At 41.4% G+C, this 24,689-nt stretch overlaps 1 protein-coding gene across 5 annotated transcripts in view; it reads left to right on the top strand.

Annotated features, from left to right (window-relative positions):
• ITPR2 (inositol 1,4,5-trisphosphate receptor type 2) overlaps positions 1-24,689 on the top strand; it is a 1,367,642-nt gene that overhangs the window by 333,931 nt on the left and 1,009,022 nt on the right. For all 5 annotated transcript variants that reach the window (XM_069228605.1, XM_069228604.1, XM_069228603.1 and 2 more), the window contains exon 9: positions 1,952-2,047. In XM_069228605.1, coding sequence (XP_069084706.1) covers positions 1,952-2,047 — 96 coding nt within the window. The remainder of the gene's footprint in view (positions 1-1,951; positions 2,048-24,689) is intronic.

Raw genomic sequence — 24,689 nt, 5'->3', positions numbered from 1 at the left:
TAAAATGTATATTTCGAATGAGCTAAGTACGTTAAAGGACATCAAGCACAAACTGGACTTAGTACAAGGACGAGGGACTAAAGAATAGCAAGAGTATCACACATAACAATAAAATAGCAATACTAAGTTAACAGCAAAAACTTGCCATCAAACTGCATCCATGAGTGAAACCATAATTTGTTACTTATAACTCACCATGTGATCATCATCAGCAGCATTTCCTCTTGTATGTTTTAAACTTTAAGGTTCGAACCACAAAAACGTCAGTAGATTTCCGTAAACGGGCAGCACCAAAAAGAATAAAGTCATGTGCACTTAGCATTGCCACGTAGCACCATGTTGCCAGGATACCTTGTTTATGGTCCTGGACTTTCCTGCTACACATAATTATGGTAAGGTATGTCAGCCCAATTGCTTCAATTATAGTAACTCATGACTACAAGTCCAGAATGCATTGTAGCTTCTATTGACAGGAAGCATATGTTGTGATGTGCAGAAGAGACTGATTGTTCCGCAAAATGTGTTTTGTGGTGTGACTAACTTCTCCCTTTGCAGTATAAAGGATGTACAGATTCCCTTGCATTGGAGAGGGACAGGTTGCAGAGATTCGCAAACCTTCTCTCTCATTAGTATTGAAGTAGTGTGCAAACCAGCTTGCTGTTCCTTGTGACCTATTGTCGATGTTGGGATGGGCACCCGCATCGGAGAGCAGATCTCCATCCTAGAATGACTACTTTTTATTGCCTCTTCTATCCCTTTAGTTGATAGGACGGATTACACACAAAAAAAAGCATGCTGTAAAAGGCATTGGTGGCGCGTGTGGAATGGCATCAATGGTTTGCAACCACATTTGTGGTGGGGAAGCATTAGTACATGCTTGCAACTCATAAGGAAGGAGAGATGCTACTTGAATGCCCCTTCCTCCTTCAAAATAACAGTATGTCACAAGTCACACAGTCTGTGATTTGTGAATATCAGGCTTGGTGACAGCAAAAGCATTCAGTGCATCAGACCCATGGTGTCCTCATCTGGTGACCTTTCTACTCCAGAGTCCATACCCTCAGCCGTTTTACACTTAGTGCTTTATTTAGAGTGTATCAGAGCAGGAGCACCACTGTAAATGGCCATTGCTCCTTCCCACCAAACTCAATGTCACCTCATTGTGCCAGAATGAATATCTGAACAGGTGGCTCGCCCATCAAGTGGCCCCCAGATCACAATGACTGTTGTCCTGCCCTCTAGAGGGTGGCGTGAACATCACTGATTGTTCCTGCATAAGACTGCCATGCGAGGCATGGAGGACACAAGCTGGGAATATGCACAAATATCCGCCGTGCACAGAGCCATTTGTTGTTTTGTATTGAGAAATCAAATTCCTGCTATGAGGATTTCTCAATACCAAAAAGTTTGTTGAGTGGGAATTTTAGACATGGCTTCCTTTTGGCAAACTTTCAATCCTTTTCAGGGAGGCACAGTAGCTCTGCTCATAGGACATAGATTGCTATCAGGCAAACAGGACTCTCTAAATAGGGTGAACAGTCTTCTGCCAGAGTGATGTAGGCCATGGCCTCAGGCTCAGCCCTCCCAGAGGATTAGCAGACGATCTGCAATGGCCTAAATGATCCCCCTAAGCCTGGCCTTTATGGTACCAAAAAGCATCACAGCTTTCATAATGAAATCAATGGCCCTGTTGTGGTGTGGATAATTGTCATGCATCCCTTGGTTGTATGAATGCTTCTTAATAAATATATAGTTAATCAGTAAACAAGTACACCAGAATCACTGCCCATGCAGGTCCTATGCTTACACATTAATTCTATACCAAGAGATACACAGTATCTGCTATTAACCCTTTCTCTTGGCGAACACGCACTAAAAATACTTTTTGTGTGAATCTGAGGATTGTCTTTTTAAGTAGTTGTTTACTAAGCATGCATGTCTTTTGCTGCAGGTTGTACATCATGACCCATGCCGTGGTGGTGCAGGACAGTGGAATAGTTTGTTCAGGTTCAAGCATCTGGCGACAGGAAACTACCTGGCTGCTGAGGTAAGCCTGTGATTGATCAACAACACAGGGTTATGTGTATCAAAAAGCCCGCAAACGTTCTGCCTTGAAAGCTTAAGGGTTTGTTAAACGTTGGTGTACTTGTAGCCCAAATGTTTAGGACCTGCCTAATTCTTTCTCCCCCCCCCCACCGTTCCTAAGATATGTGCTACTTGCAGCCAGAAGAAGAGCCACTTTAGCTCCTAGACAGGTGCACTCTTCTTCTCCAGTGACATATTGCCTTCCTTGCAGTGAGTATCAAAACCAACAATGATACAATCCACAGTTTGTGTCTGTCTTGCTGTGATCTAGCATGGCGGCTATCTACCAATAAATATGAAGAACTGTGAACATTTTCCCAGATACCAAGTATTTTTAAGTCCCTGACCACTAAGGGAAAAGACAGAATTTTAAACCCCTGAGCGAGAGATAATGGTTATCTACCTGACTCTAGCCAGGATAAAGACTACTGATTAACCAGAACATTGCGAGGTGACCGGGAAATCACCTCTCTCCTCAGAGAAGTTAAAAACAAATACCCACTGTTTTAATTTGTGAGCCATATAATAGGTAAATGGCTGTACTGGAAGAAGCCTACACACTCAATGCTTTAAATGCTGAGTGGAACCAGACATCCTGAATTTCAGAAGGGCAATAAAGCCCACCCATTCCGGTCTGTGACCTCTTGTTATGTTGTCGGATGGTATTTGATCCATGGACTTCAGAATTTCTAATCTCTTCCCTTCTCGTTGATTTGGCTTCACAGAACGAGTGCTATACAGTTTATATAAATAATTAAAATTAATAAGTGCCACAAAGTCCAGTCCACACAATCACTTGGTTAGCTATAGCCTTATAGTGACTCATGCGCGGACTTACATTTTCCTCACATCCTGCTTTTGGAAAAGATCATCCCTAACTTTGGAGGTTAAAATAAAACAATACCTCCTCATCTCCCTACACCTCCCCCCCTGTACTGGGAGAAACAGGAAAAACTGGAGGATGCTGTACAAGTAGGGCGTCTGCCATAAATACTTCATCACCCTCACAGAAAAATCTCTCCTCACTAGAGGCAAACCATGCCATGTTGTGGCCCCTTGGAATACCTGGTGACCAGTCCCAATGCTGCAGGCTTCAGAGATATATAAAGGCATTAAGTCAAACTGAGGCCAGTTCTTGTTAAGGATGCTGACCTGAGACGTATGCCATTTTCCTTACCCCTTAGGAGAGAATCTAACTAATTCTCTCCCAAGAATCCCCTAAGTCACACTAAACTCACAAAGGGAGTTGGAGGCACTCTGTCCAGTTGCATATCAAGTTACCTAGGTCACGTACTTAGTCCCATCGTTGATTCAGAAAGGAAAGAGGGACAGATATGCACACCTAACCCTACACATACCTAAACTACTCACAACTATAAACACACCTTCACCTGCTCACGCCTACGCATACACCTATCTACATGCCTACCAGCTGCATAGACATGCTACAGGTGTCTTATTCTCACGTCCAAGGCCTGGGTTTTCCAGATGGTGCCTTTCGGAAATTTGAGCTGCTCACTGTCTACAATGTTAAAATGAAAAATGGTTGATGATACATCTTTCATATGTCATAAAGGGCAGAAATAAAATTAGATTTATGCATGCGCTGTTAAGCTAGCCCACAGTAAGATATTGTAGACAAATTGCAGTAGGAAAGTCGTTGGATCTTTCATACCTTTAGATTAGTACAGGAGTTTTTACATTTTCTTGGAAAGGAATAACTTCATAAAGTATTCCCTTAGTTATGTTCTGCTTCCCTTTGTTACCCTGTGCAATCAGTGCAGCTAATGATCACATTATTTAAGAAATATGAACGACCATCAGTGTCTAATAAAGGAAGAAAGCTGTTTTTTGCAGAAAACTTTTTGTATGGTATTTTCCAGTGGCAGTTATACAGATGGAAGGAGGCCGGTCATTAACATGCATGGATTTTTAGGTCTGGCTTGACACACCGCATTCATAAGCTAGGCTTCTTTGCATTGCCACTGCCTGTTTTGAACACACATTTATGGAACAGTCTTCTAGTCTCATCTCTATAGTTTTGCCTTTTGGTTTTCTGGAGCACATTGAAGATTTGTGTGTTCTCTCGGACTATGAGACCCGTTTCCCTCTTGATGATTGATGTTTACCAGCTGATGGAGCACTGAGAACCAATTAACTGTGCACGGGAGAAAGTAACATATTATCGGTTTCTAGAGAAATCAGAACACTCAGTTAGATCCTGCCTACGATGAATACAACACCAATAACAATGTACCAAATATGTTTAGGTCACAGTGACAACTATTAGTTCTGTTGTATTAGGGTCGTTATCTTCTTCTTTTCTTATGCTTTGAGATACACAGATGTTTTTTTCTTATGACAATGCCTGGCCGAGATAACTTGAGTCAATCGGGGTCTTATGCCCTTTTTACATTAGAGTTGTAATTCACACCTTAGGTTTGCAAGGTCAAGGCTGTGGCTTTTTTGACATGTCCTAAACAGTTTCCCATCCAGGGGCTCAGTTCAGACTTACAGGAGCCCCAAATGGGGCCTCCTCTTCTTTACAGAATAGTAAAGGTCCGTCCAACCAGGTTATTGCTCCTTGGACAGATTTTTCAAGGTTAAAAGCCATCAACACAACTAGAAAACGCTTCAGGTTTATGCAGTGAAAGGATTCTCATTGACATTTAACAATGCTGGGTACAATCAAGTTTTTCATGCTGCACAGCAAAGTGGCTGCTATATTCTTGTGATTGCACAAACTTTGGCCTCAACATCTGTAAAGTCTTTCAAAGTCTCACAAGAGTTCACTAAAAATCATGGGAGCACGAGCAGCAATATTTGGACATCTAGGGTACTGGGGATACTTGAAGAAGCACCACTTAACTCTGGAAGGAACAGCATGAGCTGCTAGGACACAAATTGCCACAAATGAATGAATACCAATATAGAGATCAAAGGTAGGGTGATCAGACACAAGTCTTGTGGAGACAAAGAAAATGATTGACCTTATCACCAGCAGTTGGCCTTTGATGGTGTAATGACACAAATCTATTTACGAGAGTAAAAGGTATTAAATGTACCCCTTTTTTTATTATCAGACTCCATTTGTTTATCTTTTATATTGCTTTTGAAGAATATCAGAAGAAAGAGACAGATAACACCTTCCCTGTGAATATGCTTAGGGATGTCTTTGACATGTTGGGACTTATATTTCATACATACAAGATACCCTGGATGATAATTTGGAGAGCTAACAAAATTATCCTAAGCATCATAATATACATTTTTTTTCTAATTATAGAACATACGTAGGTAAAAATACTTGCCAACAAGTTGAGTCCAGTCCGGCTGCCAGTGCCCCATCAACTCCGACAATAGCATCAAAGCAGTAAATGGCACTATCAGAGCAAGACTGTGCAATGCACGCCCAGTAGTTAAAAACTGGTTTCTCTATCATTCTCGTATTGAAAATGACCTGAAATAAATATTTATCACAGAAACACGGCTAACTGCTGATAGCAAACCCATAATTGAAGATCTAGTGCCACATAATTTCAAACTGATAAAACACGTGCCCTGCTCTGTGAGACATAGATTCAATCTTTCAAAGCTCAATAAAAGCTTTGTGTCTCTTTTGTGAACCCTTTAAAGATGCGTGGGGATTATTCCTCTCTCTTAGTTCACTGGTTGAAAAGCCAAATAGGCTGCACTTCACTTTAACACTCGCCTCACACCCTTGGCGGATTCTTAAATTGCATCCTGTCCAGCAAAATCACTGGATCTCCTTTAGAGACCTCTCCAGCCCACCACCTCAAATCATCTGGATTTTACATTGCAAGCAACATTAGTCGCATAATTAATACTTAGAAATTTCTTGAAGGCAAATTCCCAGATGACCTAAAAAAAGCGATTGACCGACCAATTTTAGAGAAAGTCAACCTCAGCCTCAACTATTACTCTTATTTTGTGTCAATATCGCTTCTACCTTACCTCTCCAAACCATTGGAGAAAGAAGTTACTATTCAACTTCAAAGCTACATTTAAAACCACACCTATTAGAATTCACCCAGTGTGCCTTCCTCCCAGGATGGAGAACGGAGGCAGTAACCACTTCTTCAAACGATGATCCCAGATGAATCATGAACAGTGGAGGATCGGAAGTAATTATTTCCCGAGATCTCTCTACTGCCTTTGACACCATAGATCATGAGCTATTCCTCAGGCAGGTCTCAACTTGCCATTTACAATTCAGGCTCTCTTATGGCTTAAAACATTTCTTTGCAATAGAGCCCAATTTTCCAGCTAGGCTTCTCAGCTGTGGGAGACCCTCAAGGCCCCCCGTCACCCTTCTTGCTTATTATGTATTTCCAACCTTTAGCAAAACTTCCTTATATTCTGAATGTTATTGCGTACCTCTCTGGCAATGATATGCATATCTTCATTAGTCTAAGAGAGGAAAGCACTGCCTCTCCCTCAGGTATGATTACATATTTCCATTAATGGCTGAGAGGATGAAAATTAGTTTTCTAAAATTGAAGCCATCCAATTCAAAGATTATGCCCACAGGTAATACCCTAACTTTTGTGGGACAAATCTTTATGGCGTTTTCAACTGGGTGCCCTCATCCTATGACTTTGTTTTGAAACATTGGCTTTTTTTTTTTTTTTACGCCTACCTCAACCAAGATCACAAAATCGCCAAATCACCAGGATTACCCAGTGAGGTTTTTTCCACATTTGCCTCTTGAGCTATATGTCCCTGCCCCTGTGTTTTGCCCAATTAATTCAAGCTAATTCAGCATACTTGGGGCAACACAACAAATCAACTGGTTGTAAAAGATACAAAAGTATTTAGTGATATCCATCTATTGAGTGACGAAATTTGACTCACAAAGACAACCACAATAAGCAACTGCGCTCCCTGCCTATGAACAATCTTTTTTTAAACATACTGCATAATGCACAAACTCTATAATAACTCTGCCCCTCATTTTCTTAGTAGGACAAAGAAAAAATATGTTCCACCCTGAACCTTCAGGTCAGCAGAAAAGGCCTATGTCTTGGTCCCATAACTTAAATGTAAGCTATGGAGAGGCTGAACTTTCTTTATTTTAGGACATCCACCTGCAACGCCACCCTTCTTGAAATACGGGTCAAGTCATCCATCTTGACATTCAGGGGCCGCTGGAGACCTGGATCTTTGATGATGATTGAAAAGTATGAGGGAGTGGTCAGGTACATCGGTGTTGAGGTGTCAACGGGGCCTGACTGATTCTTCTTGGAGGGGCAAATCCAAGCCACAGCCCCAGTGGGGCAGTGAGCAGGCAGAGAAAGTAACACTTAGGGAGATTTTGAGCAGGAGTGTAGGAGCTTCGGTGGGGCTGAGAGATTAAAGGCCTTGAGTGAGATCCAGGATAGGGAGGCAGGTAAACGCTGCGCGTTCTCATGTACACTATATTGCATTAGCATCATTATGTATGTGCTGCTACAACCTACTCAGTTAACAAGCTTCTCAGAACTTGGTGGCATGCTTCTCGAGTCCTAAAAGTGCAATCTTCCCACTCAAGAATACTTCAAGTAGGTTGCGCTATTCAAATTATTCTGCATGGACACGTATGTACGATTTAGCAAAACCTACAATGTAGAAATCTTAATACAAGTGTTTCCGAAACCTTTTTCCTTTGTTCCGGTATGGGAAGGATGTGTGGCCTAGCGGCTAGAGCTACTTACTTTAGAACTGAGGAAGCAGTTTGAATTTCCGACGTCGGCTCGAAGTCCTGGGATAGTCCCTGTGCCTAAAAAAATAAAGTGTAACTACTATGGTTCTCTTGTAAAACACTCTTATTCTGGGGCCAAATTCACGCCGCATAAAACTGGAAAAAGTTTATTTGAAACAAAACATAACTTAAAAACATGTACAAACTGGCATGCATCTAGAAACAAACAAAAAAAGATCAAAACAAATGGTTGCAACATGCATTTACACCTCTGCCTTCTCTTCCAACACCCACCTGGCGCCTGAACCGGTCCTCTGCTCTTGGCCGAATGTGCTGTCCAGTGCTGCTGCATTTGTAGTAACCTCCGAGTGACTGGCCAATGCCGAACAAGCTGTGTAAATGCTATGTGAGGTAAAATTGCACTACTGTTGTCTCCGCTGTGCCTGTACTGCGTGCGAGGCACGCTTTCATTGCTTAGTTATGCACATCGGATTGCTGCTGTGTTGTTGGAAGGTTTAATGCCGAAGCGTGCCTAGTTTTTGTCCATACCCTAATGGAATCACTCAGAATAGGAATCCTGTTGACACTGCGGTCACGGGCAGCGAGGAGGACCTGCATCATTTGTGAGTTGTGCAAAAATCTAGTACATAGATTGTCACTATAAGTTTTAACCGCAATATTCGAATTCCCACCAGATGGCAGCAAAGGATCAGTTTTCTGTTTGCTTCACGAGTACTTGTTTAATTGTGTGTTTGGTTTGTTTCATGGCAAAGTCAAAATGGTTCACCTATTGCGATTGAAGCTTTTCTTTCCTGCCTGTAATGTCCTTGCCAGAAATTAATTTACTAGATTTTGGGCGCAGATCTTCTGACCACAAGGTGTTTTACGAAATGTAAGTGTGCTGCCTTCTCAGTACATCTTGATGTATTTAAAACCCTGTCGTGGTCTGATTTACGTTTGGCTACATTTGAAAATATTTAAACATTAGCTTAATACGCGATGTGATTGCAGCGCATTGACATTGGTGTGCGCTTGCTTTACGCATGGCACTGTAGGTTTTCTCAATTTCTATTACGGCGAAAAAAATACCTGGCACCCAAGCAGTGGACGCGGTGTCCGGGGCTCGGATTCAGTTCAAAGCTGTTAATCGCCCCCCCTCGCATGTCATTAAGTCACGGGGCCGCTGTTCTCTGGCTTACACGCAGGTTAGCGTGTCCAAAATTTTGTCTTTTTGTACAAATTCTTTCTACATTTTCCAGACATGAGGGACATGACCGATTTCGCCGAGCACTTAGAAGCCTGCATGTAATGCAAATCAATAATTAAATACGGAAATGTGCCCCTCCCAACCACTGTGAGGACACGAGGGGCTCGCATGTATACTGCACTGACCGGCAGCTTCCGGCCTGTGAAGGGTTATTGCATGTTCACCGGCACAGGAGTGCTAATGAGCCAGCACAACACGACGAAAGCCGTATCTATCCCAAAGGAATGCTTAGATTAATCACAAGAAATCACCCTCCCTCTGATTTTCTCCTTCCGCTTAACGCTCCGAGGTGTTTTTCACTTGCTTAGAAAGGCATTATGTGGCCCAGCTAAGCTCCTGGCTAGCTGCCCTCTTGGAAGACTGCGGCTGTGCCTCCAGGAGGAAAGTTGTGTGTAAGGTACAGGGAGGATGGCAGGAAGTACTGAGATAAGGAAGAGCAAATTGCAGTGAGAATTATTACCAGTTAAGTAATTTCAGCAGATACCTTCTCGCCCTGCTTCCATACCCCCCTAATGCCTGAAGATGTGTCCTGGTGGTTGACATCTATACAAAGCTGAACATGTCCAGAAGGCTGCTAACACAACTGGTTTAGTTACACACCAAACTGAAATCACACAGAAAAAGCACCTTTCGATCCTGAAAGACTAAGGAAAGTGAAAGAGTGCAGAATAGTCACATAATCTCCCTTGCCTATGCCCATCCTGCTATCTGGCACTCATGCGGAACAGTCTACCATGCTGTCATCCGCACATGGTTAGAGAAGCTACCAAAGGCTTCAGCCTTCACTGGCAAATTAAATTGATTGTCAGATGATACACTTGGTGCACTAGCTCCCACGTAGCCAGCTGTTAATGACTGGGCACTACGTGTGGCATATAGTCCTGTACCCCAGTCCTTCCAGTCCCCCAGGGGGAACCCCTTAGTAGCAGAGTTTACTGGCAGCTTGGGAATTGAAGATCGATGGACCTGCCGGAAGAGGGTATTACTTTTACTAGGTTGATCATACTACAGTGGAAAACCCATGTTGTTACCCTAGTTTGACATGTGCATTTCTTTCACCTTCTGACAATGTTAGACCTCCGCTGTACTCTTCACCTTCTCATAATAATTATAATCTGGGCAAGGCCATGATGAATCCATTGTTGAGGGAGAAGATAATTCCCACTTGGTGGACACTAGAGCACTGAAGATGGAGCGGGTCTGCTCAAGGCCTGTGAAATTACTTCACCGTGGATTGGTCTAGCTCCTGCAATATCTCCTGTGCGGAAGGCGTGCCAAAGGCAAGCCCATCTGCACATATCCACGCACCATTCATGCTCAGCGTCATTCAACCCTAAACCTAAGGCTAGAATAAGCTGTACCAGAGATCAACTATTAGAAGTAGGTAAGAGGTTTGGCATTCCTATATTGACACCCTCACACTTTAAAACTGACACTAGCTCGCCTTATATAACAAACACAACGGAGCATGGTACATTGAGATATGGCCTATTAAATGCAAGGTCCCTAGCGAAGCATTCTACAGAAATCCACTTGTGATTGGGGACTGAGAAACGAGAAGCTTTATTCATAACAGAAGTATGGGCCATTCCTGACTCAGCTAGGCCTGGCATCTTCTCAGAGTTTTATTATACTTCACAAACCATGCACTCCCAAAAATAGAGAAGGGATGGTAATAATCTTTCAGGAAAGATGGAACTTTGCATTTCTCTCCTTAGCTGAATTAACTGGCCCTGAATTATTGGGCTTCTATTGAAGAAGTAGAAAAATATGTATCTTTACTGGTATTCTATACTATCAGCCCAACGCCCTTCAAGTTCGTATTTGCAACCATAATGGAGGTCTTTTCTAATATGGCTCTTGTCCACTCAAATTGTTTTATCCTGGGGGATTTTAATATGTAGGCAGAAGGGGACTTCCTCCCAACCCCCGTCCATTTAAGAAATTGCAAGCCATCTCCGAAGTTCTAGGCCTGCGAAAATTAGCCTGTTGGTCCTTAGTAAATATAGGCCAATTACACTGCTGCTGTTCCCAGTAAAAAAGTTTGAATGATTTGTCAGTAAAAAAACTGTCCCAGTACTTGGAAGAACATGACCTACTAGAGAATGAGCAGTTTGGTTTCAGACCAGAGCATGGAACTGAGTTTGTCTTACTCTCAGGCAGATGAACTCAGGAAGGTGGTTGACAGTGGACCGTCAGCGATCCTGATATTTCTCTTTCGGCTGAATTTGATATGGTTAACCACAAATGCTCTTGGCAAGACTTGCCTTGATCGTAATCTACAGTACAGCATTGAATTGGGCGTGGTCCTATTTGCCTGCGCGTTCTCCTCTGGGTTTAGCACTCAGCCCTATTCTCGTTGTGTCAAAACGCATTGACTGTTTATGAATTAATAAACAGAAAGTCCGCTATGGAGTGTTTCCTGTTTCTTTGAGTTAAAAATAATTGGAGTTGGTCCAACCACCTGGGAACACCGGCAATGTGGCATGCTACTTTCTGGACCGTTTTGGTTAGACAATATATATATTCACAGTCATTAACTACCATAACATTAGACTAGTTAAATTATGAAATTATGTGGATGACACACAACTGATTCTGTCACATGGAAGGAATCAACAGGTAGTGGTGAATGCCAATTGGCAAAACCTCAACTCCCTCAAATTTAATAGGGATAAAGCAGAGTTCTTATGTTGCTCAGCAAATAAAATCCCTCTGGTACTTCCCCCTAACTTTTGGCCACTGCCGACCAGCGAAGAGCTGACAATATCAGACTAGGTTTGCAATTTGGGGGTTATGTTTGATAATAAACTGTCCATGGAGTGCCATATCTACAAAGTTGCGGGCACATGCTTCTCGCTCTTTCAGGGACTCCAGAAGCTCCTCCCTATGCTACTTGCTGCTACTTGATCCCCATGCAGTGTAATTTTAAGTAGATTAGACAACTATAATGCTCTTTTGCTAGGTGTTCCAGACTTTCTACTAAACAGACTTCAGAGTCCAAGCCTGCACTGCTAAATTTGCACTGAATAGACCTAGGAGATCATCTGCCTCAAATGCTATGAAGGAATTCCATTGGCTGCCTCTGAAACAGAGAATAGCCTTCAAAACATTATGTATAGTCTTCAGAGCTTTGCAGGCAATGGCCCAGTGCCACTGCAAGGCGGATTAAAAAGATATTTTCCAGGCATATGTCTTCACTTGGCTACAGCAAATCTTGTTTGTATTGCCAAATATTGGAAGACAAGGCGGCAGAGCTTTCATGGTTAGAGCAGCCTAACTCTGGAATAAGCTTCCCCTTTCCCTAGATCTGCAGTTCATTTATTAAACTTTAGAAGAACCTTCTGTCCCAGTTTTGGTCCTTGGCGCCAGGACACCAGTTTGGTGATTGTGTGCTTTCTAAATGTTATAAATACATAAATATCTAATGGGGAACATACAAAGTGCCTGCAACACTTTAAAGTCAGATCTGAGTTGCTATTGCCAGAGCCACAAATCAACTCCTGCAAATGGTAGGGGTATCTGTTTTTGCAGTGTATGACTGGTGATGTAACACCCCACATTCATGGCAAGAGTATGTTTTCATCTGAAAGAAAATAAAAGCGAACATTGCTGATGCACGTTTATGCCCCACTTCCTGCTGAGAGGATTGTTTATTGTGCTAACATTCCTTAGGAGCATATATCGAGAAGCCGAAGGTGTTTCAATGGAAATATATGAGGCATGTAGATTTCCAGGTATATTTACGACGAATAAATGCATCTATAATGCAGAAATGTCCATATATCACAAACTTTCTATGTTAATCAGGATTTTAGCAACTAAGCCTTCTCTTTTCACATAAGGCTTGTGATATAGAATGCAGTTTCCTGCCGTCATCAGAGAAATAGTTCAGCATCGAGGATACTTCTCAGGCCAATCTCGGTACATTCGATAATTTGCTAACTTTGAGGGTTGGGACCTACTAGGGCCAGGCTTGTAATAAGCCTATGCTCAGGTGTGCCAGACCGAATATATCGTAGCATACCACAGATTGGTAAACACGGACTGCACCCTACATCTACCCACAGGTCCTTCAAATAGTTCAGGCTCTTGCGTTCTATAAACGTAACGCGATCAACAATTTCCCCTTGGCTGTATCACGTTGCTAGTTTGTTTTTCATCTTAATCCATGTAATTGTTGTTGTTTATGCTCTGAGTGCAGCTCTTGCGTATTCAGTTTGTAATCGCACTTCACGATTTTTACAATGCACTAGAGTACAGATTGGCTTGCCTTTCACATGCACATAATGGTACTGTGGCCTTCTCACACAACAGTACTACCTTTGTTTTGTGTACTGTTTGATTCCCGTCATATCACCCGTCCCACGGTGGTTGTTCATCAGAGTCACACTGCATGCTAATGTCAGACTGAAGCATCACAAACACATTTCATGTAGTTCCATACCCTCACATGTGCTGACTTTCTACAGTGAGTATGAGAATTATTTTTGGAGTGTTTGGACCCAACAGCCTTGCACACCTTCAGATGTGGCCTACAATGCAATCACTCTCCCAGCATTGGCCTAATAGTATGTGCTCCTTTTCAGCAACGCCATCTCAGTGTGGGTTCCGCACAGCACTGTCTTCCTGGTCAGTGTAACTAACTTCCGGCAGTGATCTCTCAGTGCTAGGAGGCCACCGCAGTGCGGCTGGGCTTGGTTAGTGCTAAAGAAGTCCATCACTGTGCCTTTCACCCAGCCCTAAAACACCCACAGTGTAGGTTTAGCTCATTATTACCCTGGACCATAGTGGAGAGCATCCCCACCCCAACAATAGCCCAACGGCGTGGGCCTCCTCCCAGCAGTGCGTCCATCAGGACTGTAGACAGACTCCTGCGCTGTGGCATTTCTGCTGCAGACTTCATCAGTGCCGTGGGACCTAAGCAGTGGAGGCATGATGCGTGTTTTAGCACAGGTGTCTTCATTCAAGTCTCACTGGGCGATAAAACTAGGGGGCGCTCAGTACCACAACTACACCAAAAAATATTTCGAATGGAAGAAATAAAGTTCAACGTAAATCTAATTTCTCAATTCTAAAGCAGATATTAAAATTGCGCTACAATATAGCATGTTAAATCAGTAGATAACAGCTGTTATAAAATGCAGGTGTACAACTCACAACATTTTCCTACTGTATTATGGGTACAATTAATTTTGTCACATTGATCTGTAATAGCTACAGAAAATCAAAGTGCTTCTTTGACTGTGTTGAAGGTGTGATCACTTCGATAGGAAACAATTGTTTGAAAACAACAACATTTTGGGCTTCATTCACAAACTGCATTTTGTAGTACGTAAAATAGAACTACAACAGTACCAACTACAAAATGCTGTTTACAAACCTTCATGTGTAAATCTCTATCTTCTTTCTTTTCTATGTGGAGACTACCACATATGTAAGTTTACTACTTAGGGTCTGATTTAGATATTGGCGGACAAGTTACTCTGTTACAACGTTGATGGATACCCTGTCTGCCAGTATCTAAATCCCATCAGATATAATGGGCTTTAGATATTGACAGACGGGATGGAGTAACCCATCTGCTAATATCTAAATCAGGCACTTGGTAGTAAATTTAGGAAGGACCAGCAGGAGAGGTTGGGCAAAGGAGGGCTTAGAGAGCAGTAAGAAACATTTTCTAAAGTGGGACATGCAAAAGGTCATAAAATAAGTCCGAAATGTACTCCAGCTCAGCCTTGGAGTCAGTCGAGTACCACACATGGCCACTCTAGGCATAGAAAATGACACAGGAATGGACTTAAAATAGAACCCCGAAGGAAATAACGTTCAAGTTAGTGTATATATATATATATATATATATATATATATACACACACACACAAACACAACCATTTTTAATTTAGAAAATGTAACTATTTTGTATAAGACTATAATATTACATTAATTTAAATCTATGCACAATGCAGTTATTTTAAATATGTAATATAACATTTTTACTTTAGGTGTAATTTTTTAAAATAGGTCAGTTGTTTAATTCAACATTAAGTTAATAGTACTGTAGCATTTTTTATTTTGTTCTAAATTTAATTTTACATTAATATTTAACATTAAAATATGTTCAGTTTTTTTAATATAGTTTTTACTTGAACTTCCCTATACTGTCCCACATGGAGATCTCCACCAAGTCTGTGAAGATCATCTTCACTGATGTGTGAAAGGCTACAAGTAGTATCTTTTCACCTATATATTTGGCTCAATCCACTTGTTTTAGGTGGAGGAGACATGTAGGTCTACACTTTGTAGTAAATTTACACTCAGAAGTGGTGAATATCCAAAAGTAGTACATTGAATACAAAGTGTAAGAGTAAATTTACTTGTGTAGATTTCCTCATATGTACATTTGCTTTTGTGAATAGCTCTGATTGTGTGCAATACCCATACCTTGCTAAAAAAATTATGTTCATATATTTTAGGGACTAAGCATAAAAAAGGCTAAATATCAAAGTATTTTTTTTTATAAAGTAATACAAGCTACGAGAATGTTCACAGTATTCAGTGAGTTCCCTGCTAAATGTCTCCTCTCCAAGAAAGCCTGCTTAACTCCGATCTCCTCACTCTTATCAATATTCCATAACGTGTCGTATCAATCAGGGTGGCCCAGTCCTTTTCCTTTAGTATAGTTAAGCCACTGAAATGTATTACTCACTTCGATGCTCATTAAATCTTTCTTTAGTTCCTGATTCAAGCAAGATGCTGGATGTAGCCATAGAGCAAGTCACAGCAAAAGAGGTGGAAATAACTCATTGAATCCACCGCTCAAGGATGAAAGGATAACTTTATCACTTGGGATTTGAAGCTTTGACCTGCAAATTAAACACAGATCTCAGCAACAAATACTCAAACAACTGTGCTTTATTAAATTCAAATACGCTTCTAAGTTTAGGAAATGACAAATTACTAGTATATGAAATAAGCATATGTGAAATATACATATATTAATGAATAGCGAAACACATAATTTAGACCGGTGTCCTTGTACATTATCTTTGGGGCTTTACATTTATAGCTTACTGTTTAACTTGCCAGGCCTTTCCCCTTCTGTGCCGAGCCTTTTTTTGGCTATTTGGGGCAGTTCGGGCTTAGGCCCGCATAACTTTCTGTTCACATAAGCTACCCACGCCAAATTTGCGTCCTTTTTTTCCAACATCCCAGGGATTCTAGAGGTACTCCGACTTTGTGGGTTCCCCTGAAGGAGACCAAGAAATTAGCCAAAATACAGCAACAATTTCGTTTTTTTAAAACATAAAATGGGGAAAAAGGACTGCAGAAGAAGGATCGTGGTTTTTCCCTTGAAAATGGCATCAACAAAGGGTTTGCGGTGGTAAAATCACCATCTTCCCAGCTTTCCCGAACAGGCAGACTTGAATTAGAAAACCCAATTTTTCAACCCAATTTTGACATTTTACTTGGATATACCCCATTTTCACTATTTTTTGTGCTTTCAGCCTCCTTCCAGTTAGTGACAGAAATGGGTGAGAAACCAATGCTGGATCCCAGAAAGCTAAACATTTCTGAAAAGTAGATACAATTCTGAATTCAGCAAGGGGTCATTTATGTAGATCCTCCAAGAAAATAACAGCTGAATTAAAAGAATATTGAAATTGAGGTGAAAAAAACAGCAATTTTTCTCCACGTTTTACTCTGTAACTTTTTCCTGCGATGTCAGGTTCTTGAAAGCAATATATTGTTACGTCAGCTGGACTCTTCTGGTTGCGGGGATATATAGGGCTTGTAGGTTCATCAAGAACCCTAGGAACCCAGAGCCAATAAATGAGCTGCACCTTGCAATGGGTTTTCATTCTATACCGGGTATACAGCAATTCATTTGCTGAAATATAAAAAATGAAAAATAGGTATCAAAAAAACCTTAGTATTTCCAAAATGGCCACAAGATAAGGTGTTGAGAAGCAGTGGTATTTGCACATCTCTGAGTTCCGGGGTGCCCATACTAGCACGTGAATTACAGGGCATTTCTCAAATAGATGTCTTTTTTACACACTGTCTTACATTTGAAGGAAAAAATGTAGAGAAAGACAAGGGGCAATAACACTTGTTTTGCTATTCTGTGTTCCCCCATGTCTGCCGATAAAAATGGTACCTCACTTGCGTGGGTAGGCCTAGCGCCCACGACCTGAAAAGCCCCAAAACACAACGTGGACACATCACATTTTCACAAAGAAAACAGCTGTTTTTTGCAAAGTGCCTAGCTGTGGATTTTGGCCTCTAGCTCTTGGCCCTTGCCTAAGGGGTCACTCCCCAACAAAAAAACAAACAAACAAAAGAAGAAAAAAAAATGATCCCTGGCGCCTAGTGGATTCTGACCCCCCCCCCCCCCGGGGGCAGATGGGCCTAACAATAGGCCGATCTGCCCCCGGGGGGGGGGCAGAAAAGGCCTTGAAAAATATTGCCCCCCCTGGGGAGTGACCCTTGCCAAGGGGTCGCTCCCCTTATGCCAATTTCAAATAATAAATAAATCCCTGGTGTCTAGTGGGCATTTCAAAAGCCAGATTGCTTTACAATCAGGCTTTTGAAATGCTCTGAGAGACTTCAAAGGGAAGGAAATTCCTTTCCTTCCCTTTGAAACCTCTCAGGCCCCCATCACATGATTGGAAGGGAAATGCTTTGCATTTCTCTTCCGATCGCGCTGGAAGCTGAGCTTCCAGCGCGATGTGGAAGTGGCCTCTGATGAGGTCAGCGCGCATTTGCACGCTGACGTCATCAGACTTCACTGGAGGGGTTAGGGGGAGTCAGGGGTGGAAGGGGAAGGGCTTTCCCTTCCATCCCTGCCTTGGGGGGGGGTCGGAGGGAAGCCCACAGAGGGCTAGCGCTCCCACTGAGCTCAGTGCCGAGGACGTAATGGTTACGTCCTCAGCACATGAGCACTGTGCCGCAGGACGTAACCATTACGTCCGCGGCACAGAACCGGTTAAGTCATGGTTGCATTGTGATCTTCTCAGAGCAACAAATTTCCTAAATCAAGGCGCATTTGTAGCAGGTGTGCATCTTTTATTGCATTGCTTGTACATCACATCTGTTAGTGTTCTGTAGAAGGCAACCTTTTTATGTATTTTGCATTTATGGTAGGTAGGATAAAAACCTGTCTTCCACCCTGTTAGAAAACTGTGCTGATTGCAGAAGCTCCATTACTTTTTGTCCCCATTTTTCACTTATTGCTGGTGTTTTCTTGACTCTGATGGTGCCCTGGGCATTGCGAAACAGTCCCGGGCCTGTGCTTTGTTTAAAATGAGTATGCAAATCAGGCTAATTATAATTGACCATATTAACCTACCAATAGGTCCCTAGTATATGCTAGGGCATGTAGGTTTAGGGACCCGAGCATAGGTAGTGCACCCATAGGTGCACTGCTGAGGTGCACAGTGCCATTCTAAAGGCAGACCTGCCTTGCTGGCTGCTTTTAAATTAAAGTTACCTTCAAATTTGTCTTTGGAATTAAAAGCACTTCCAAAGTCTTAAACTACCTTATTTTTACATATAAGTCACCCCTAAGGTGTGCTCTAGGTGCCCCCAGGGTTGGGTGCAGTGTCACTATAAGAGGGGATGTTATAAAAGATGTTTTATAAGCCCTGGTGAGAAAAAATTGCCACATTTTTTCCCTCATTGTAGTGAATAGGCTCAATAGGCAAAAATGGGGAGACTCTAATTAATAATGTCTCAAAGTGAGCTTGATATTTCAAGTTTGGTATCAAAATTGTTATAATAAATCCAACAACTTGTCATTGTTGAATTCAATATAATTTGTTTAGAGAGAGAGTTTTAGAACTCTACCTGAAAGTTGCCAACTTCAGCTCTGTTGTGCCCTTCTCTGATTGGTCAGCCTCTGGCAGCCTGGCCAGGCTACATTGATAAGGTGTGAAGTGGCCTGGGCCGAAGACAAAGGAAGTGCCCGGGGGAAGAGATCTGCCTCAGCAGATGGTGAAATAGGTTGGAGGGACAGCAGCGAAACTGGTCTTCAAAGGAGGGAAAGACATTTGGAGCAGCTCAGGACCTCAGGGATGTGTTCAGGGAACCAATGGGTGGACTCAGCCAGACCTAACCTCCAAAATTCAGATTCTTCCATTTCTGAATTTTAAAGAATGTTGCTCCCTGGGATTGATTTTTGCCACACTTACTAGTAAGTGGTCATCCAAGAGGGTAGTGGTCTGGCTGTGATTGGACAGTTGCCCCCTCCCCTTGCTTTCCAGCCTAGGAGCAAGGATAAATATGGCAGAGCTGCACCCACAACTCAGATCCCTGCTGGAAGAAGATACTGGAGAAGGAGGACTGCCCTGCTGGGCCCCTGGCCTGCCCCAGAAAACTGCACCCACAAGGACTGCACCAGCTGCGCACTTTGGTCTTCAAAAAGAAAAGGACTTTGCCTTGTTTCTGCAACTCCAGGAGTGGACTCCCTGTAAGCTACAGGTACAAAGGAGCTGCCCAGAGTCTTCTTCATCAAGTCCTGCAAGAAGAGCCCAGCTGACCAGCTCCCAGTGGCCATTTAAGGATTCTGACCAGGTGCATTCTGGGAATTGTAGTCCCAACTCCCAAGGAGCAACTCAGAGTTTCTGGAACCTTGGATCAAGTTGTGCACACTTCAAAAACCCAAAAAGGCCATCTGGAAGAAGATCCAGAAGTTTGGAAACATTTGGAGCAACTGTTGTAAACAGGTCCGTAAGTTGAAGAGGTGCATTGTGGGAGTTGTAGTCCCAGACCCCAAGAGGCAAACCAGAGGCTCAACCCTTGGCTGGTGCTGCGGACCACTTTCCTGTATCAAGAAACACTTCTGAAAGTAAGTGTAGAAATGTTACATCGTGAGTGGCATGGACTGTGGACTTTGTCCCTGTCCAGTGTGAGCTTTTTTTTTTTTTAACCCTTTGAGCGCTATTTGCTTTTAAGCGCTAGAATTAATTTTAATCTTTAAAAATTTACATTTCTGGTTCCCTACATCGGATTTTTGTCATTTTTGTGTTGTTTTAAAGATAGAAATATAGTCTATGTTTATAAATTGGTGTTTTGTGTTTTACCTAGTAGGGGTTAGTGGCCTATTGGTACTCACCTGCCCTTACCAATAATCCACTTTCCAACACACCCTTAGAATGCAACCCAATATCTCTTAGCTGCTTTCACCCTGCCATAATCTTTCAAGGCAGATGCTTGCTATTCATCACTTTAGAGCAAAGATCCAGGTTGAGTACCATGGAAAAAAGAATTGTAGTAAGCAGGTATCCACCACAAGGCCAAGACAAGGAAGAAAAGTGGTTAAGGTCCATGGATGAAAACACAAGACAACTAAAGAGGACGAAGGGAGTACAGATGGATTGCCAACATTTAAAACACAGATAAAAAAAAGAGGTATATAATTCCTCATCCCAGAGTAAAAATTAAATTTGATGTAAAACCGTTTATGTAAAGTATACAGAAACACGTGCTGAGACCATGTTTGTTTGTGAGGATGCATGATGAGGAAACCTGCAACAAACCCTAGGTACCACTTGCCCTAGGTAGCCTTATCCATCTAATCTATTTGAAATCAAGAAGGATATACCTAAATGTGGAAAAACTGGGGTGATCTAGTATGACCAGCCAACTATTCATTTTAGTATGCTTAGACTTTTGTTTTTCCTGTCTCATAAGTCATAGCCATGCAAGTTAATTTCTTGATTCACGAATGGTCCCCAGTGTTAAAACATTGGTTCAATTATTGTGTCTGACAGTGTTCCACACATTTAATCTTGTAGCTTGGATATGACCCATCTGTTTGTATATTGACCCTCTTATAGGATGATGCTGTCCATCACAATATAAATACTTCAATAAGGCACTTTCTTATAATGAGATTTCTCTATAATTAAAAACTAGGTCGCTACTGATTTAGCAAAAGTGAGCAGCAGTTTAATGCTGGCTGCAGAGGAAATTATTACTGACATTCCTATAACGATAATTGAAAGGGAAACATTCAACTGCTCTGTGGTTAATTCAAATTAAAGATGCAGAGACTATGCACAATATTAGCTCTCACCATTTATTGATCAGTTAAACTGCACATTAGAGTGACTATCACAAGAAATCTTTTTGTAAAGCTTGTCTGAAACTACTTAACTCAGAATAATTTCTAGTAAAAAAATAAGAAGGTTTATAAATTGTTGTTCTTTTTCTTTTGGATTGAGATAGATGATGGAAAAGCAAGTCTGAAAAAAGCAATAAAAAGGTATTTACTAAGATAAAGAACTGTCAACATATCTTTTGACTTTTACAAGAAACTTTATGCATAATAAGGGCCACTTCTTCTGATCACAATCTTTTCATTAAACAGATACATCAGCTCTAAAAATATCTTGTAAATGTGTCTCATTTATGGAATCTAATTATCGTTTTTAAGGTATCAAAAGTCAGAAATTATTCTTTGAAAAAATTAAATCCCCAGGGTCTAACAGGTTACATTTATTTAGATTACAGCTCCTGAGCCTAGCGGCTTAAATTGAGGTTTTAAAGTTTTCTGTGGAGTGTCTATAATCTTTTGAAGTGCACCCGATTCTTCCATTCATACAACTATTTCAATAACTAGTGGATCTGTAGTCTCCTTCTTGGAAGCAATTATTTTAACAAAACTAGATGTAACTAGAAGCACAATGACTTTGTTAAATGTTTCCTCAAACATAATATGAAATATGAGACTGATCTACAACATCTTGGTGTTAAGCTACAACACTAAAGGTCATTCAATACCTGCATGCTATGGCATTGAAAAGGCATGTATGTGGTTGAGAACAAGTGAATGTGAATTGTACTGCATGACGTTGATAAAATGTCATTGGTTAGTTGAGTGTTTTACATTTAACTTCATGAATGTGCACATCTATTATATGTCTGTCCTTATGTATATTCTTTCTAAAGAAGCTCAAATTGATCACACATTTATATCTGGAAAGGCACAGTGAGCAAACAAATATAAAACAGAATGTGACCTAGAGTAATTACCAGTGGTTCTTAATTATCTCATTGAGTTGCCCTAAGTGGCATGGGTGTGCCCAGATATGGGTCACATAGCTTGCTTTACCTTAAGGACTCATGCTGTAGTTCCCTGATATGGCCAAAATGGCTAAAGTATATCTGGGGTTGCTTGTGAGAGGAAATGTGCCCTTGCAGTTTTGACTAGCCTACCCTTTGTGAATTAGGGCAGTACTTATTTCTTTATTGATGACCCCTCTATGGAATCCACAGAGAGCAAAACAAAAAAATGGAGTGCAGACAGAATAATTATCAGCCATTGAGCTCAATTGAAACATTCCATCCTTCACTTGTCAATCGTTCAGGGGCATCACAGCTTGCTAGATTTATGTGACATTAAATGCTGATAATGTCCTTGATCTGTATCTGACCATCTTTACCTTCTGCCAGTGAATCTTATATGAATTGACAAATACTCCTCACTTGCTGCCCAAAAGCCAGACATTAACACAGCTGAATGGGAATTAAATGAGCAGGTGTACTGAAATCAGGAATATGTTGGAAACAAGATGTATACATTGCCTTGGATTTATGGTATCCAAATAGTGCTGTAAAACAGTGAGGTCTAACAATGAATAGATTATCCTAATTATCATTTTACCACTGGATCTGTATATTTATTCTTCCATCCACTTTATTTCCCTGGGATTTCATATTGAAATGGACACAATGCTTATTATGGTGGGGAAGAAATAAAAAATAAGATTGCAGCCTCCAAATTACAATTTAAGCTGTGAGTCCTGCATAAGCATTGCTAGTTTTGTATAATACAGTTGAGCATTTGTTCTGCACAGAAGACATAGAAAAGTGGGGTTCACTGCATTGGTTGTTGGTAGCAAATTTAACTAACTAAAAATAATCACTCCCTTGTATTTTTTATGCCAACCATTCCAGGGAAAAGTACTTAGCTGGTGAGTTCCGGCATGCCAACAACTTTCCTGCAAGACTGACAAAGGAGAATTTGATGCTTATCCATCAGTTGGATTCCGTTAAATCTAGAGAATCTCTTGCATGTAATGGCAGATTTGCAACCAATCATATCTTAATGCCCAGTCATGTGCACAGCATTAAACGTTTTGAGATCCTCCCAGAACTGGAGCATGAATGTCTTGAAATTATGTGAAATTACCCACTTGCAGCAGGAGGTGCCAGAATGTTGGCTCTCCTTTGGATTTATCAGTAGGACATGGAATGAGGATTTGTTAAATGAATTCTCCTGAATTCAAAACATGTGAGGCATGAAGGGAATAAACAGTTGTGTCATAGTGGAGTTAGCATCACAGCTTTAGGAAGCAAATGTTTTATTTGAACAAATATGACAATCAGCACATATTCTGCTATTTATATTTCGTAGTGTGGTGCTGTGGTCTTGAAACACAGCCAAAGAGTAAAGCAAGTTCGCTACTCATTTAATCCGCATTGCGCTACTAAAACAAAATGTGTGATTATAAATCTATATTTCACAAGTGTTCCTTCATATACCCACAGTGCAGAGTAACTTTCGAAAAATGTAGTCCAGTTAAAAAAAAAAAAACTGAATTATTCTAAGTTATCATGTATTGTGGATGGTGAGTGTACATGACTGTCTGACTGTATGGCATCTGTTTATGGCTGTCTGAATTATTTCTAATAAGAAACAAGTGCAGTGCCTGCTGCAGATACTTGGTTATTCCACACTCCTGAAAAAAGAGACTTCTTCCTGGTCAGCTAAGTACTTTGACAAATTCCAGATTCTCTGAAGACTATTGGCTTGATAAATATATACAGATTGGTATTAAGTAGTGGTTGGGTGCAAATTATTTTCACGGATGGTCCATGATATTTATCATCAGACCGGTTCTTAGCCTTAGTCTTCGGGGATCTGGTCATGCCTTATATTTTTAAATATTTCGTACTGCTTATTCTGTTTTTTGAAATGGGAGTTCATTGACATCCTTACCAGACTCCTTCATTTGCATTACCAGATCACTCTGTTGTTTGTACGGTCTCACTAATGAGAGTTCCAGTTTTGTATACAGTACTGCACAGAATCAGTCTTTGATCATGCTTAGATGTGTTTAATGTCAATCTCAGTTCCCTGCTTTTTACTGGTGACTTTACTTCCAGTTTTGTCTCTGCCCTGGAGTATAGAATGTTTACTCCTCCTTTAAATACCTGGGGTGTATCATTCCACTGATTGCTTCATGTAACTGCTTCTTTTAAAAAAAAATCATTATTTGTTTAGCACCCAATGGGAGCACAGCTCTTGGTCTTCCGAGTTTGTTGTGCTCTTACTTTGCCCCCCCCCCCCCCCCAAATTACCCCGTCTCTCCCCTACTACATCTCCTCCCAAAGCGACTTAGCAGTGCATTAGATGGCAGCCTTGGTGATGCCTTGGGTGTTCTCCTTATCCTGTCTGTCTTCTCCCACCTTCCCCCTCAATGCTCCTGCACAGTGTGCCAGATGGTGGCTTTGGTGATGCCATGGGCATTGTCTTGCTGCACTGTCCACTGCTGCTGTTCTGCATGGTGGTAGGTGCTATTGGCTTTGCTAATGCATGGCTAATTCCAGAGCTTTTTATTGTCCACT

This window comes from Pleurodeles waltl, chromosome 4_1, assembly GCF_031143425.1.
Source record: "Pleurodeles waltl isolate 20211129_DDA chromosome 4_1, aPleWal1.hap1.20221129, whole genome shotgun sequence".
Taxonomy (NCBI): Eukaryota; Metazoa; Chordata; class Amphibia; order Caudata; family Salamandridae; genus Pleurodeles; species Pleurodeles waltl.
Note: the sequence above shows the minus strand (reverse complement) of the source record. Positions and strands in the feature narration are given on the sequence as shown.